General features: G+C 39.2%; 1 protein-coding gene across 3 annotated transcripts in view; it reads right to left on the bottom strand.

Moving 5' to 3' along the window:
• Nucleotides 1-16,214, bottom strand: part of si:ch211-220f16.2 (golgin subfamily B member 1) — a 36,989-nt gene that overhangs the window by 15,409 nt on the left and 5,366 nt on the right. For 2 of the 3 annotated variants that reach the window (XM_067491215.1, XM_067491232.1), the window contains 15 exons: nucleotides 14,725-14,880; nucleotides 14,327-14,506; nucleotides 14,032-14,154; nucleotides 13,545-13,658; nucleotides 11,838-12,141; nucleotides 10,809-10,924; nucleotides 10,444-10,561; nucleotides 10,195-10,286; nucleotides 9,949-10,099; nucleotides 4,672-4,778; nucleotides 3,498-3,621; nucleotides 2,088-2,221; nucleotides 1,389-1,498; nucleotides 411-579; nucleotides 210-314 (listed from right to left, as the gene is read on the bottom strand). In XM_067491215.1, coding sequence (XP_067347316.1) covers nucleotides 210-314; nucleotides 411-579; nucleotides 1,389-1,498; nucleotides 2,088-2,221; nucleotides 3,498-3,621; nucleotides 4,672-4,778; nucleotides 9,949-10,099; nucleotides 10,195-10,286; nucleotides 10,444-10,561; nucleotides 10,809-10,924; nucleotides 11,838-12,141; nucleotides 13,545-13,658; nucleotides 14,032-14,154; nucleotides 14,327-14,506; nucleotides 14,725-14,880 — 2,103 coding nt within the window. The remainder of the gene's footprint in view (nucleotides 1-209; nucleotides 315-410; nucleotides 580-1,388; nucleotides 1,499-2,087; nucleotides 2,222-3,497; nucleotides 3,622-4,671; nucleotides 4,779-9,948; nucleotides 10,100-10,194; nucleotides 10,287-10,443; nucleotides 10,562-10,808; nucleotides 10,925-11,837; nucleotides 12,142-13,544; nucleotides 13,659-14,031; nucleotides 14,155-14,326; nucleotides 14,507-14,724; nucleotides 14,881-16,214) is intronic. The other variant, XM_067491223.1, reaches the window with a different exon arrangement.

Consider the following 16,214-nt stretch of genomic DNA (forward strand, 5'->3'; position numbering starts at 1 on the left):
ACATTAAGTGAGGTAGGAGATGTTACATCACTAGTGCAAAACCACGTTAGATTGCCTTTCATTAAATTTTCATTATGGAGCTGTCAAGGTAACTTATCTGATACTGCATTGGAATCCATGTATACAATTACATGAATGGGTGAATATTATTTCAAAGGATAGTGTCATTAAGGGAAAAGTGAACACTGATGTCTTAAATTCAATCGTACCTTCTCTTTCAATACATTCAGCTTTTGCATGAGGTCTGCAACTTCATTTTTCAACCCAGAGCACTGTTTCTCAGAGCTACTGTATTTCTTGGAAAGACTCTCCAGCTAGGAAAGGGGAAAAAAAAAAGACAGATCCAGAATGAACAACAGTAAATCCTGGCAAACAAGAAAAGGAAATAAAAAATAAGAGGCCAATCTTACAGTGTGCTCGGTCTGAAGCAGCTTGTCAGACACCCCCTTGTACTGAATCTCTTTTTCACTCAAAGATTCTCGGAGGCTGTTAATAAGCTCAAGTTTTTCAGATGTCTTCGCCAACGTGTTCTCCTTCTCTATCAGAGAGCTTTCCAGGCACTCCTGTGTGTCACTCAGGCTAAAAAAAAAAAAAGACAAAGATAATAGTTTAAATATTTAACACTCTAAAGTCTGTTCCCTTATTGGCATTTATCTTTCCCCTTGACTTGACCCAACTTATGTTGGGCCTGGTGAGTGGGAAGAAAGAAATCTAAAAAGAAAAATGCTGAGTGAAAGCGATTTGAGTTCATGCTCTAGCTAGCTAGAACCTTCTATAAATTTAAAGTAATCCATTAGCATTAATTGCAACTGTAGCACTGATATATTGATAATTCATGGAAAGTCTCTGTATTTAGCTACATCATCAACTTAAGACATTTTGGCTGTTGTTTGGAATCTGCATTTTTTAAAAACCCTTTCAGCAGATCTTTCCACCCCATTATGTGGCATTTAAAATGCAACCTGTTTTCTTTACGGTGCCAAGTAGACGATGAATGTGATAGGAAACACCTCCATAGGGGAACTGATTTCTGGGCTCTTGCTGTTTTCTGATGGCAGTGATGTGTGGACTAACCAACAATTAGGGGTAGTAGACCCACATATCTTTCTCCCTGGCATTTGCATCATTAAGTTTTACATCACCATTTACCTGTCAAGAATTAAAAGCCTACCAGAGCCTCAATGCTCATACATTACATAGCACGGTGGGTGTCAGATAATCTATAGTGGTGTGACAGCAAACAGCAACAAATAAATACCCTTAAAAAAGACCTTTTAATGTACATGCACTTGGTAGAAAACAAAACCTGTACATTTGTAGGTGGACAGAAAATTTGCTTGTTATATTACAGTTAAAATCATTTTTTATTGTTTGAGTTACTGTCCTACCCTTTGAGCTGTTCATTGAGACTGTTAACCAATAGCTGGTGCTTCTCTGCATCTCTGCTCTGTTGACTTCGGACGGTGGCAAGTTGGCTCTGAAGTTTCTCAGACTCATTCTGTCATGACAGAAAAAACAAATCAATATGCAAAGATTAAGCTTTTAAAATGCCAATTAAATAAAGTCTCACTACACTCAGACGTCAATGAGTACAAACCCGCTGGAGAAGAGCATTAATATTGTCACTATCACAATAATTGAGAACATTTATTTTACTTTTTTCAGACAATAACAAAGTAAAGCATTGAAGTGTGGTTTACAACACCCAGTGAGTCTGCGACAGAATACTACATTTGCTGAAAATGTTATTTGACAAATATGTCCTGGATTAAACAAACACACCACACCATTAGCCATCACCGCCAGAGGTGCTCTCTAGCGCACACAGACACAAGAGAACGAACACACCTGACAGACCCAATATGGCTGCTGATCTTCCTCTACATCAAACGTCACCTGTGTTAGAAGGGTTTGTTACAAAATCCTAGTCCTCGGGGGAAACATGCAATTCACTCAGAATTTACTCAAGTACTCATCAGAAGGTAAGTCTTCACAGTGTGAGTGTAAACCAATGTTTAGTAAAATAAATACTGCTTGGACTTAACCCGGGGGGGATCTTGGGCTAAGGTTTTGCACAATGGTGTTACCTGCAGAGCCTCGATGCGTGCCTGCAGCTGCAGTCGATCCTCCAGGTCTTGACAGCGCTCCTCCAGGCTCAGTATCTGCTCCTGTAGCTGGTTCCTTTCCAGCTCCAACTCCTCCACAACAGACCGCAAACCATCTGCCATCATCATAGAACATGTAAGAAAACAATAACCTGTAAAATCTGTAATCAACAAATAAAGGAAGCTGAGGGGAGAGGGGATGTCCTGTAACACACACATGGACAAAACTGGTACCTTTCCTCAAAAAACAAACCACAACCCACAATTACATCTGAAAATTTCACACTTCACTTGAAATGGAAACAAGAAATATAAATCTGTCTACGCTTTTCTATTTTTAGCTTGTCAGTTTCTAGTTTTTCAAACATATTAGGTTTTGCTGTTTGTGGAAAAGTACCAGCGATTCCATCAGTTATTGTTTCACAAAAATACAGTTTCCCTTATTAATTCTAAGCGCTTTCTTCATGTGCTGTTTTGGATTCAGATAGCAAATCTGTACATAAAATGTAAGACACCAAAACAAAACACTGAACTGATAGTTAGTCATTCAAGTAACTTATCATTTAGCAAATGTACATTAAATCTAGTATTCGTTTAGAGTGAGTGCAGTAAATGTGGAAAATGCAAACTGAAAGTAGGGAAAACAATCACAAGAGGAAAAGTTAGAATAATGAGCATTGACTAACTAAAAGGATGCTGACTGATTAAAACTCATAGCACATGAAATAAAAATGCAAGGTCCAAGATATCAAATGAGTATTTTTTGGTTTCGTTTGCTGTCATTTGCTGATTTACTGTTTTGGTTTTATGTAGAAGAAGAAGCTGCATGAACAGAAATGAAGAGCGAGAAGAACATGCAAACAAAGGAGAAAAAAATAAAAAATAAAACTTACCACAACTGAGTAGTACACTTCACCACATACAATTCTATGCTTTCACCAATATTCTGTGCATTCAGTGGACAAATCCCAACAACACAGCTCATCCAGCATGCACATGTCCACCAACACAAACAAAAAAACACAACTTTAACTGCTGGATGCAAACCAATATTATTGTATAACCCACTGGGGATGAGCTTAAATTCAGTTTGCTGAAATGGTCCAGTGGATGAGTCCACTAGCAGAAGAAAAGGCAACTGAACTAAGCTAATCCTTATAGTATGTAGAGCCTGGTAACCCAATGTTATGTTGTCATATTAGATGAAAAATGAAAAAACAAAAGCAACAACAAAAAGCCACAGTCCGACAATCCAACACTTGGTAAACCAAGTTTGTGAGTGGTGTTATGATGAAAACAAAAAAGTATCAACCCAAAAACAACTTAAAGTTCCCAAAATAATGTGCAGATGACACGTGCATGCCGGTGTAAACTGTGCAACGGGTCTCACACCTGTATCAGGAGTACTGTACTCGGGCCACCAACCTCCCATGTTCTCTCCCTCCATCGGGGTCGTGCTCTCGGAGATGCTGCGTGGGTCCTGGTATGGGGCTTGTCCATCAAACTCAAAGTCCTCCTGAAAGTGATAAACTTCGCTGAAGCAGAGCAGTGCCAGAATGTAAAGCACACATTTTTGTAAGAAAATCACTTGACTCGGTGCGATGTCCAAACATTCATATTGTCCGTGTATGAATTTCAATCCGACAATGTAAACTTCTGGTAGGCAGCAAGCTATTTTCCGTCTTTACGTTAATCTGACCATTTCCAAACGGATAGACTGTTGCTTTAAAAACTACAGGCCAGGGTCAACGGGAGAAGTCAGTTTCATGTGTTTACAGTTTTGTCCAACAATGGATCTCAACATAACTATGTTTGTGCATCTAAACCTTCATTTGTTACCCCTTTTTTGGGAAAATCATTTCTTTCTTTCATAAACAGTGCACTCAGTTACAGATTAATAAACTGTAAAAATCTGACAAAAACTCATTGTTATCAGATCACACTCATCACACCATCATCAGTTATTTAAAGCATGATACCAAAATGGTGTCTACTGTACATTTTTCCTTTGTTATTTCTTCTTGGTATTTTCTCATAAAACATCCAGGTCATTTCATCCATCTATTTTTTTCATCATGTTCAATTAATATGTAATAATTTTCTCTAAAAACATCAACATGTGCATAAGTTATTCAGTGAGGTGATTGTGACTTCTAATATTAGCTTTTAGTTAATGCCTACAGCTAAATATCTATAATTTGTGTTTATGTTTATTACCCGCTGTGTGAACTAGTTGGGTTTTGTTTATAGATAGTTTGATTTTCTTTATATTTTGAAAGGGTTTTGAACTGTTCGAGCTTGTTGAGGGTGATATGCACACAGGCAGAGACAAGTACCTTTGGGACTTTGTATTCCGAAGGCAGTTTTGTTTATGTCAAGTTAAAATTAATTTGAGATGTTATATGTTTCTGAATTGGATTATTTAATGCAGCAAAGTGCAGCAACTGATCACATTTTCTAGCTTTTGACAATACTGGACAGTTGGTTAAGAATGTGTTGTTTTAGGTGGAAACATCAAAACACATGTAAGCACCTAATGGGCTAAAAGTAATCCCTGTCTACCTACCTGCAGGCTTCGCTGGGCCGGCGCTGCCAGCTTCTTGGTCCTGTGCTGGCCGAGCCCCCGAGTTTGAGCCAGCTCCTCCTCCAACTCCTGCTGCCGAGTAGCCAGTGCTGGATCAGAGCAGCCAGGAAAGAACCAGTCATCCTCAATCAGTTTTGTGCCACAGGGAAAGGGGAAGGTTGAGTTGGATAGAGGGTGTTTGTATGGATGGGAGATAGGTACAATGTACAGGACAGAATGATGGGAGAGCCAGAGTGGAAAAGAAGCTTGATGCCTAAGATGGTGGTGTTGGTTTGATAAAAAGGGAGATGAGGCACTTTCAACAACCAAAAACAAACATTGAACAGTGAAGGCAACAAGAGATACAAATTGTATTAAAAAGACATGGGAATAGAGACTAAGAGAATCAAGAGCGCAGAAAGAGAAAGTTACTCAAACTCCAAAAATACTGTATATTTGCAATTATGCAATTGCATAAGGTACGTCGACCTGAGAAACCCTTCAAAAGCAGCATTCTGGTCAGAGCCATGCACATCTTATTTGCATAGCAGAGAAAAACAGCATTACAAAACGTGGGAGATGGGAAGAAAAAGTGGCTGTGGGAGGAAGGAGAACGCCAATGAGTCACATGTAAAGCCAATATTTCATCATCGCGTCTTCAATAAGGAGACCAGACAGTTCAGAGTGACACCAGGCAGGTGTGGATCTGATACGGAGCTTGCAAGTGCTTCTATATTATTTGGATATTCATTTAGCAGCATAGGATGCAAGCAGATTGATTAGGCCGAATAACATGTTCCCATCTGTTTTGTGACAACAGGCTGATTTTGATGTGTAAAGGTGGGAAAAGGGAAGGCAGCTCAAACCAAAAGGGGGGTTTAAAAAGCAAAAGCATTTCAGCAGATTAAGCAGTGGTTAGTGTAAGTTAGATATATAAGCAGGGGAAAACTTGGCTCTGTTCTCTTCTGAGGACTCTACCTGCAGTAAAACATTATTATAACAGCATGGTGCTGAACATCCTTTACAACAGGATTCTACAATTGTGTTGAATAAAAACAAGCTTGAAGCAGAACAGAAGGAGGATGTTACACCCTGACTGACCAAAGCCTTACGGGTTAAAGATGGACAATGAAAAAGCAGAAGAGACAGAATGAGGAAGCCAAAGCAGTTAAAATCCCTTTGTTCTATTACCTTCCCCAAGTCCTTCCTTTATTTGTGCGTGAGAATGCCATGCAGTGTCTGATGCAGTCTCTCAGGTAGGGAAACACAAAGCATGCAGCATACAGTATGTAGGTTTTAATAAAGTAACACTAATGCTCATAAAAGGACTATTTTGCTTTAGTATAATTGGGATCATTTTCAACACAGAGGGAAACGTTTTGATTCATTGCTCCGCAAAATAATTACTATTAGCAATAAACCAACACCTTTATGGTGTCTAGAGCTAAATCTCCCTGTAAGAAATTGTGGTTATAAATAAAATATCAGACACTGAAACACACTGGTGCATGTTGGTTGCAAGAGATATTATGGGCTGTAGCAGCAAAATATAAGCAAAAGCAAAGCAGATAGATAATGTTCATAGCAACTAAGTATGGTAAACAAGAAAGAGAGTTACAAAAGATCAGCTGTGCACTATGCAAGACTCACGCTTTCAGCTATGTTTCTCCTAATTTGTGTAACTACAATATTGTCAGCAGTACTTGAACTTAAGTATCTTCATACATTTGCACCTTACAGGTTATTATCTGAACAACAAACGTTATTTTTATCTAAATTACGCCAAACAGAACTGGATGAATGGAACCCAAAATAAAGCAATACCTCTCTCTACTATGGGGTTTTGAGCATGAACATTAGGTTTTAAGAAAGTGCTTCTGTCTGCATTAGAGCAAACAGTGCTGAAGTAAGAGACACAGGATCATAAAACTCTGCAGACAACTTTTATTAAAAAGTGTCAATTAGTGTTATGGCTTTGAGATCAGTTGAGAAGCTTTTAAATTATTCCCACTAGATTCATTATTGTCTACTCCACTCCAATGAATTAGCAATTTAACAGGCAGTAGTGCAAACACTTAATCAAAATCAACAACCATAATTATTGCAAAAGGGACCATTACCCTCTTTGTTTTGAGCATGGCTTCAAATTTACTTTATTTAATTTCATGCATTGGTCTGTTTAAAAGAAATAACTGGTCATCAAAAGGTTTCAATGTACTTTTGTCATATTGTCAGCTAGTAACCCCTCATACACATCAAAAATTAAATTTTTTATGACCTAAAATATGTCCATTACAACTGCATAAAAAAATATGAAAATACCTTCTCTACTTTCTGCTGCCTGCAAATAAAGATATTTTATGGATAATGTTACTGTGCGTGAGTAGCAGTTGTTGCTGCATGAAGCATGGAAATTCCACTTGTGACAGAAATTAGTCCTCTTCCCAAATTTAGTGTAAATTAAACCATCCCATCAAAACCAAAAAAAAATAAAAAATGTTATCAGGAAATTATTATTTTTGGTGGATTATGATCAAGTCAGAAAAAAGAAACTGTAGAACGCAAGAACAGAAAGAAGTAAAGGAATGGAAAAGAGGAATAACATGAGAGGGAGGGAGAAACAAAATGGCAGACTCTAAAGCTCTTCTTCTGTACTACCTGTAGCTCAACCCCACAAAGGGAAAACTTGGGGAAACTGCAGGCAGTACAGTGAGCAAGAGCTTCAGTAGAGGTTTGGAGGAGCCTGCATGCACAAAACTGATGGGAAACTGTTCTGAATGGCTGCTCCCATCCCTGGGGCAGGGGCCGGAGAGGGAGAGTGGGGTGGGGATGGAGGTCCATGAGATGGGAGGCAGCACAGGGTCAACCAAATGCTCCCAGTTAACAAAAGGTGTGGAGGGATGGAATATAAAGAAAAAACGGTGATGATCAGTCAGACAACAGAGGAAATGAGGCAACAGTAAAACTAAATCTGTCTTTGGTACATTCAACAGTGATGGTGGTGCTGGTAATGGGAGGAATGAGGAAGACAAATCAAAGTGAAAATGAACAAAAGACCTAAACTGACTTTTACACGCTCCTCATATTATTCTGCCCATCACATTCACATCAGTATCAAAGAGTTCAACTCAATAGCAGCACAACCTACAAACTCAGCGTCCATACAGCTGATTGTGTACTGTGTGAGTGTGAAACAGCACAGTCATGGGGACAAGTGGGAGGCAATATTTCTTATTAAAGTGTGACCTAAAAAGTCACAACTGAAACTCAAACATAAAAAGAAATTGAGACCAAGTTGCACTAGGAGTGTAGCAACTCGATATTTGATTTGTTTTTTAACCTCCAACAATGTGAAATGCCAAACATTATGAGGCAGAGTTTCAGAATGTACAAGTGTTTCTGCTGCTTCTGTGAGAAACAGTTAATGCAGCATTTCATATATAAACATATTTCTACTTTCTTAACATACAACACACAAATGCCTTTTTTTAAAGAAACATGCTCTAGATTATCTACTTGTGCTGTTTTTGTCCTCTTCTCTATGTTGCATCTGTAGATAAAATATCAAACACATTTTTTGCACACGTGCACACCTGGCTAATGAAACCGAATCTGAGGAAGAGATGACACATTTTAATACCTAAGCACAAATACTGAGTCGTTCTCAGTATTTTACTAGCACTTAAACGAAGCAGTAAGTGAGATTAGCACGTCTGAAATAAAGTGATAGTGTTAACAATGTGGCCTATCCTCTGTCTAAATAGCAGAGGGTGAGCTCTGAGACATAGCCCCTTCCCACTGGCAGTAGGACCTCATTTCGTTAAGATTTTAAATTCAAGGAAAACACTAAATCTACAGTATGTGATTCTGCTGTTGTAGATATAAATAAATTTTTAATTATTAGGTACACTAAGCTAAAATGTTGTCAGTCTAAGCCAACAGTTAATCGTCCTCAAAAGTCAAAACTGCTTCCAGTGGAAAAATGCAGAGGTGTTGAAAAATAAAATCTGTAGATCTGTAGCATAATGCAATTGTCTTCAACAACAAGGCCGAGGTCTGCGTCCCTACACTCTGATCAGCCAAATGATTTCCCTCATCCTACCTCTTTTCCTCGGCTCACCCGACATGTCAGTATGGGATGCATTCGCAGACACGTTAAACATAGGTAAGTTGCATTTCATAATAGTAAAATGCAACGTGTATAGCAATCACAGAGGCTGTAATGCCCCACACTTCCAGCCCAGAGCCATGATATTGTCACCTCATCTCTAGAATGTGAAGTCAAATTATTGTGTGTGAACTACTTCAATCTAATTTCCGTGACCTGAACTTTGAGCTAGCTCTTATGAAAGTAATCTCTTTCCCTTTCAGGGGTCTCCACAGGGAATCATCTGCCTCCATCTAATCCTCTGCATCCTCTTCTCTCACACCAACTAACTTCACGTCCTCCCTCACCACATCCATAAATCTCCTCTTTGTTCTTCCTCTAGACCTCCTGCCTGGCAGCTCCAACCTCAGCATCCTTCTACTGATATATTCACAGTTTCTCCTCTGAACATGAACTGGGTCCCTCTCATTCACACACATGTATTCTGTCTTACTGCAGCTAAGCTTCATTCCTCTGTTTTCTAGAGCAGACCTCCACCTCTCTAGATTTTCCTCCACCTGCTTCCTGCTCCTGTTACAGATCACAATGTCAAATAATTGCCTTGTTTTAATTTTTCTGCTGGTAACATTTGGAGGTTTAAAAAAATAAGTATGGTATGTATTGTATTAATTAAATGATCAGTTTAAGCGTAATTAATAAATTAATAATGGCTAATTATTAATTATGTTAATCAGAATGCAGTGGAAAGTCAAATTACACATAATTCATCTACAGTATGTCACCGTATATTATGGGAAAACTAGCTGCAAGACGTACAACACATATTTTACCCTAAGGCTGTGGCATGTTCTGAATTACACAAGAAGCTTTCTGCCTGGTTTCCTCCCACAGTTCAAAAACATGCATATTTGGTTAACTGGTAAATATAAATTGCTGTAGGTGTGAACGTGAGTGCAAATGGTTGTCTGTCTGTGTATGTCTCCCTGTGGTCCTGATTTAGACTGGCGATCTGTCCAGGGTGTACCCCGATTCTCGCCTGATGACAGCTGAGATAGGCTTCAGCCCCCAGTGACCCAAGTAGGCCAAGCGGTGACAGATAATGGCTGGATGGATTTCTGGTGCCTGATTTTCCACTGACATGACTTTGCATCATCCTCTAGCAAGTGTCTTACCTTCTCTTTCCTCCTCCAAGTGACTGATGCGAATGGACAAGGCAGACTTTTCCTCCCTGGCACGGTCCCTGGCGTTGACTGCCTCAGCTACCATCTCCTGCCACTCTAGGACCTGGCTCTGAGTGTCATCAGCACTACCTGACTCACTTGCCTGCGACCAAAAAAAGCATGAAAAAACACTGAGCGGCCGTCATCACCTGTAAACCGTAAACGCAGACGAATTCAGAAACAACCTGGATCCCTGACCTGAGAAGCAGCCCTCTTGGTGAACTGCTCCAGGTCTGCTTGTAGTGTCTTTTGTTGCTCTTCGTATAGCACAAGCTTAGCCTCCAGCATTTCTGAAAGAAATCATCATTTTCATCAAAGACACTACTGCTGCAGATTTAATCATTTTAGTAAATTTAAAACATTACAGTGGTTGAGTAAAATTTACCAAGAACACGTGGTGCAGCAAGGTTCTGCTACTCTCAACAAAGTCAAGTTTGAAAATGTTACCATTTTTAGTTTTGAGCTCCTCATATTGTTCCACTTTCCAGAGTATTTCCTCTCGCTCCTCCTCCAGAGCTGTAATACGACTCCGCAAGGCAGTCAGATCTGGGGGGGCAACTCCAGCCTAAAGAGGGCAAAATAAAACTCTTTAAATCGGTCTGAAGTCTTTACCTTATTCTTGCATTTGCATGTGTTTGATATTATTATTCTGGATAACAAGCAAGTGTTGGTTCCTGTGATTTATTTGGATCGATTAAAAAACTAAAATCTCTCTTTCACATAAAACACTGGAGAACCAGTGAAATTCAATGTGAAGAAAAAAGTAGCCAAGCAGATCCAGAAAACAAATATGGTAAATAAGTTGGTCTCACTTGGCTTTTCTTCAGCTCGTCTTCTAACTGTCTGATTCGAGATTTGGACCAGGCTTTCATTTTCAGGAACTTGGCCTCTGATCTGGTGGCTTCTTCTGTTTTTTGCTTTGCTTGACCTGCAAAGCGTAAAGAAAGAGAAAGTTGCATTTAATGGCTTCGTAGGTTGCTGTAATCAAATAGCTCTACTCAAAAAACTCATTTCCTACTTCTAATATTTACTTATAAATTCAGTCAAACTGAAGTATATTTGGGGCCAAAAATCTCAGAAATATGCTGTCCACCCATATACTGTGGTTACTTAGCCTGTTCTCTTTTTAACAGAGTGATCATCTTTTATAACTGAACTGGTGCCTTACAACAAGATAAAGAAAGTATTGCTCATAAGCATCTTTGCTATATTATGGTGATGCCTCTGCAAAGCCTGTTAAAATAGTCATATATTATCCTGTATAGTGCCTTGAGGTGAGTGAATTGAAGATTGAATTGATGAAAAACTATTTCTGATTATTGACTGACTATTTCTAAGATCCCTGATTAATAAATGGCACTATCGTCCTACTGTATCATTATACGAAATCAGGGAATTAATTGTGTTTAATACACATTTTAAAAAGCTACTAATTTTGCTTTTCAATTTGAACTTAAAAAGAAATCAGTAACACAAATATATAGTTGAAATGTGTATTTTACTGTATTTGACCTAGATCATAGTTACTGTATGATCACTGTAGTAAACTGTATCTTTTTGAAAACTGCTTTTGGCAGTGAAAGACATAAGGCTAAGTCCTAAGAGAACATGGAGATCTGATCAAAAAACAGGGCAAAAACAATACATTTTTGCTGTTATCTTTTATGAAACATCTTTGAAATCCTCCCTTTATTTTCTTTAAAAGCATGCAGGCACAGTTCTTCCAGATTAAGACCAACTGCCACTCAGCTTTATGAATTATGCAAAATTTCTTTGCATAATTTGGAAAAGTAAATTCATAAATAATGAAAGGAAAAAAATGATGCAATGATGCAACCAACCTTCCAGCTCAGCTATCCTTTGGATAGAGGCTGAATCTGTGAACATGTTTCCACTTCCTGTGGCCTCCTGACTGGCAGGTGGTGCTGCTACTGAGGTCCTTCTCAGCTCTTCTATCTGGCCCAGGAGATCCTGCTGAACTTGGCTCAGTTGTGCCTGGTGCTGCTCAGTCTTTTGCTGCACCTCCACCTGTTGTTTCTCCATCAAATCGCGAAGTTGCGCTCTCATTACATGCTTCTCTGCCTCCATCTTGGATTCTAGGCTCTCTCGTTCGATCTGTAGCCGACGTAGCCGTTCTGTAAGCTCCTGTGAGTGGAAATGTGTACATTTGAAAGACAAGCATGTTATTCCAGAATATACACAGAAAACATTAACGATAGCGATGGTAAGCCGAACACCAGAACTTTGGATTGTGTGTCATTATTCGGGCAGCGAAAAATGAACCTTCATGTCATTGCCTTTACTGGTCCCAGACTGTGGCATCACTGATGAAGCATGATGCTTCATCTGGAACTACTGCTTCAGGAAGTGCTTCAAAGTTGACAGAATGTTTTAAAATATCAAGAGTTGAAGTTAGAGAGCACTGACCAATGATTTGACAGTTTCCCGTGTCTGTATAGTTACAGAAACAGACTCAATGTCCTCTCTCGTGTTTATTGTAGCCTACTGGAGACACTGTCCTCGTATTTCTGAATTAAAACCTTAAACACGGACATGTAGTCAGACACTTAAGATGTCCGGAGGAAGGGGGATGAAGGGTTATGGTTTTTAAATTGACATCCCTATTTGACAGAATAATTTTTTTAAATTGCCAGAGGTGTGATTAAAATGTTTATTTCTTTACAAGCTATAATATTTGAAGAAGCGTTTCCACAGGCGTCACATGCAGTGATCTGCCCTCCCCCACCTGCAGAGCACAGAGTGGATAAGGATAAGTTAAGACAAAAACAAGTTTAACTCTAGTGTTGCAAACCGAAAATGATCTCGGCAGAATCCAATGTCCAACTAGGCAAAACTCACATCTGTCATTTGCATATATTATAGGTTGAATTTAGAGGATGCATGAAAAAATAATAAAACACAACTGTTATCCATTACTAAAAAACTCAGAGCAAGGGGCTACTCTAGTCGGCTGAATCCTGACAACTTGTTTGCATGTTGTTTCCAGTTTCTTCGTATCAAGTAATGTTGTGTGCAGGACAATGGGCTGAGTGGGGAGGAGAGAAAATGTTTATATGATATTGTGTGCTTTGGCATTCTTATCATTTAGGACTTGTTTGCACTAAAAGTTACAAAAAAGGAGAAACTCTAGAAAAAAAGATCATGTTAAATCACAACTTTACTCATAAAAAAATATATGCAATTCTATTCCCTTCCTAATGCGTTCTGCCCTATTTTGAACTTAATGTTTCGTGTATTACAGTAAGATGCAATAATATTAGAGTAGACATTGGAATTTAACCCACATTTCTCACATTGAAAAAGTACATGGCAGGTGTTAAACCATAGAACAACATAGTTTGCTTCTACATGTAAAGTCAGCAATCAATTCCCTGCATTGACTCTCTTTGGCCATTAGGTGGCTAAATGAGCACATGAAACTTCAACACATGAACCATTGTTTGGTTCAGATGGCTGATCGTCTTTGGTGCTTCAAAGGCTTTATCTCTTCATCACTAAAGGTCAAGGATGTATCAGTCTTTACTGACCTTTATCTGCTGGTCCCTGCCATCCACCTCTCTCTGGAGAACATCAATGACTTGGGTTTTACCCAGCAGAACCTCTTCCTTCTCATGGAGCTTCTGTTTCAGAGCCTTTAAAAGCTGTGAAGACAAACAAAATTGTCCCAAAACATCCCACACTGAGCACTATGATATTCTAATGTGCACAGCCTTTGACCTAAACCTAAGTAATTTATACAAGTTTAATTAGACTAAATCCATCAGACTATTTATGTATTGCATAGAATCATGTTACTATAGCAGTAACTTGACAATTAAAAAGCCACACTGCAGTTTATTTTAAAAAGATGTAAATCTTTATCATACATACAGTGCATCTGGTTAAATACTCACAGCACTTAACTTTTTCCACATTCTGCCTTATTCCAAAATGAATCAAATTCCTAATTTTCCTCAAAATTCTACTAACACTACCCCATAATGACAACGTGTAAGAAGTCATTGCTCTGTCTACCTGCTCTAAGTCTGCACTGGCATCAGACTTTGCTGCTAGCTTGAAGAGCTCCTGCTCGTGCATCTGGTTTATCTGCATTAGCTGGTTGTCCTTCTGCAGGATGATGTCTTTGAATGTCTGGATCTGAAAAGCAAACACAAGAGTAACTCAACAAATAAGACAAATACACTGTTTCTTAAAGGATCCTGATAACACAGACAAACAGCATCATTTAACAATTAAAGAATAACTGCTTGCATACATTTTTAAATAATGCCTGTAATATGCACAGCCCTGAAGTCCTGTTGACACCTACATTCTGTTTGTACATGCTCTCCTTCTGACTGTATTGCTCTTTCTCTGTGGCCACCAACTCTTTGAGGCTGTCGGTCTGCTCCTGCAGCAAACTGTATCGCTCATCTGCTTCTCCCACCTTTCTGGTCAGACTCTGCACAAGCAGCTGCAGCTCATGCATTGCTCCACTGCCTTCTTCCATCTGAGGAAGTAAAGAACAGTTGCATATTAATGAGAAGATATGTAATTGCACTGAAAGAAAAAAATATATAACTGCCTCTTTTACTAAACCTAAAATGATTGAATTCCTGCAGAAAATGTATCTGCTCCTATTCCGTCTGTGCAATTTTTTTTTATAGAAACGAAAGGGAAAAGTCCAATAAGATAATGTTCAGGACACATTTTTGAGAAGCGTGTGACCTTTTGTTGTGGTGCAGGTGTTACAGGCTGATCTCCTGCCAGTGCAGTTTGGAGGTGGACGATGTAAGCTTCTTTTTCTGCCAGCTTTCTGTCCTTCTCTGTCAGCATAGCGTCCATTTCCTCGCCTCGCTGCTGTTGTGACTCCACCGTCCTCCTCTAGACAAGACAATTTGTGATGCAGTTGGTAAGAAAAATGAAAATAGAATTGAATACTTGTTTGCTTCAGATTGTGAAAATGAGTAACTTGGACATTAGAGCTGCCCACCTCAGGAAATAAATCACAAAATCTGATTTTTAAATCTTTCTGCACAAACTCATTGTCAAGTACAAATTCTGATTTATACATTTATGGATCTCGACATAATCATCTGTGGATCTCATTCTGTGGATACAAATCTTTTTTGATCGTCTCCTCCCGTAGGTGGGGGAAAGAAAAAAATCCACACGCATATCAGCCAATCACATTACTGTTCCTCCAGCCAATCAGACAGCTGTGACTTTTGAACTTTGACCACTTAATGTAAACTAGAACGAGCTAACATGCTAGCAGGACCTACGGGGAACATCCCAGCTAATGTGCAAGTGAGTTCATATTTAACAAACAAAACATCTTGAGTATGGAATATGGAAGTATGGAGTATGAAATTAGCATGGATATATAGTGTATTTCATGTCAATATATGTTAATTCTGCCTTAGTTGAGAAAATGCCAGTTAAGCAGCTACATTAGCATCATAGCTACTGAACTTGGAGAAGGCTTATTAGCATGCAGCTGCCTGCTAACATTAGTTTCTGTGTCAAATAATAATAAACTCAGTAACCGTTATGAATGGGTGATGAGTGGCTCAGCCGATGACAGTGTCCCTGCCTTGGCTCGGCTTGGTAGTCGGCCAGACGCAGGTGAGGTTGGATATGTCCATAGGGAGATAATTCTCCGTTTTCTCTATAAAATACCTCCCGAGCCTGGCTGATACCAACTCGTGAGAAACTATAACAAACCCACTAAATGATGTTGACCCCAACGGTTTTACTGCCTTGGCGGCTGGACAGCTGTGGGCGATGTTGGCTACTGCCAAGGGGACTAATGTTAGTCCTCCTTTTTCTATTTAAATGACCTACCGACCCTGGCCAGCAGTGTGCCTGCTGAGTGCAGCGCTCGGCCGGGCAGACGCCGGCCTCTGTGCCATATTTTTAGCAGGAGTGTTGCTTCATCATTGGAACCATTGGCCAGTGTGCGGTCTATTATATTAACATTAGCATTATCATGAATTATGGAAAAAACATTACCAAATCCAGTTAGACCAAACTCTCAAAACTACCAAACATAAATGTTAACTTGTCTTTAACAATACTAATTGAATCTACATTGTTAATTTCTTGTAACAGTTTTTTATAAATCTGGAATGCAGAGCGAAGTTGGGGTCCAGGATTCATTACATGAAGCTACAACCACCGTCTGTATTCTTTCCTGGAAGGCTTCTGTTTCTCTG

The sequence above is a fragment of the Channa argus genome, chromosome 2, assembly GCF_033026475.1.
Source record: "Channa argus isolate prfri chromosome 2, Channa argus male v1.0, whole genome shotgun sequence".
Lineage (NCBI taxonomy): Eukaryota > Metazoa > Chordata > Actinopteri > Anabantiformes > Channidae > Channa > Channa argus.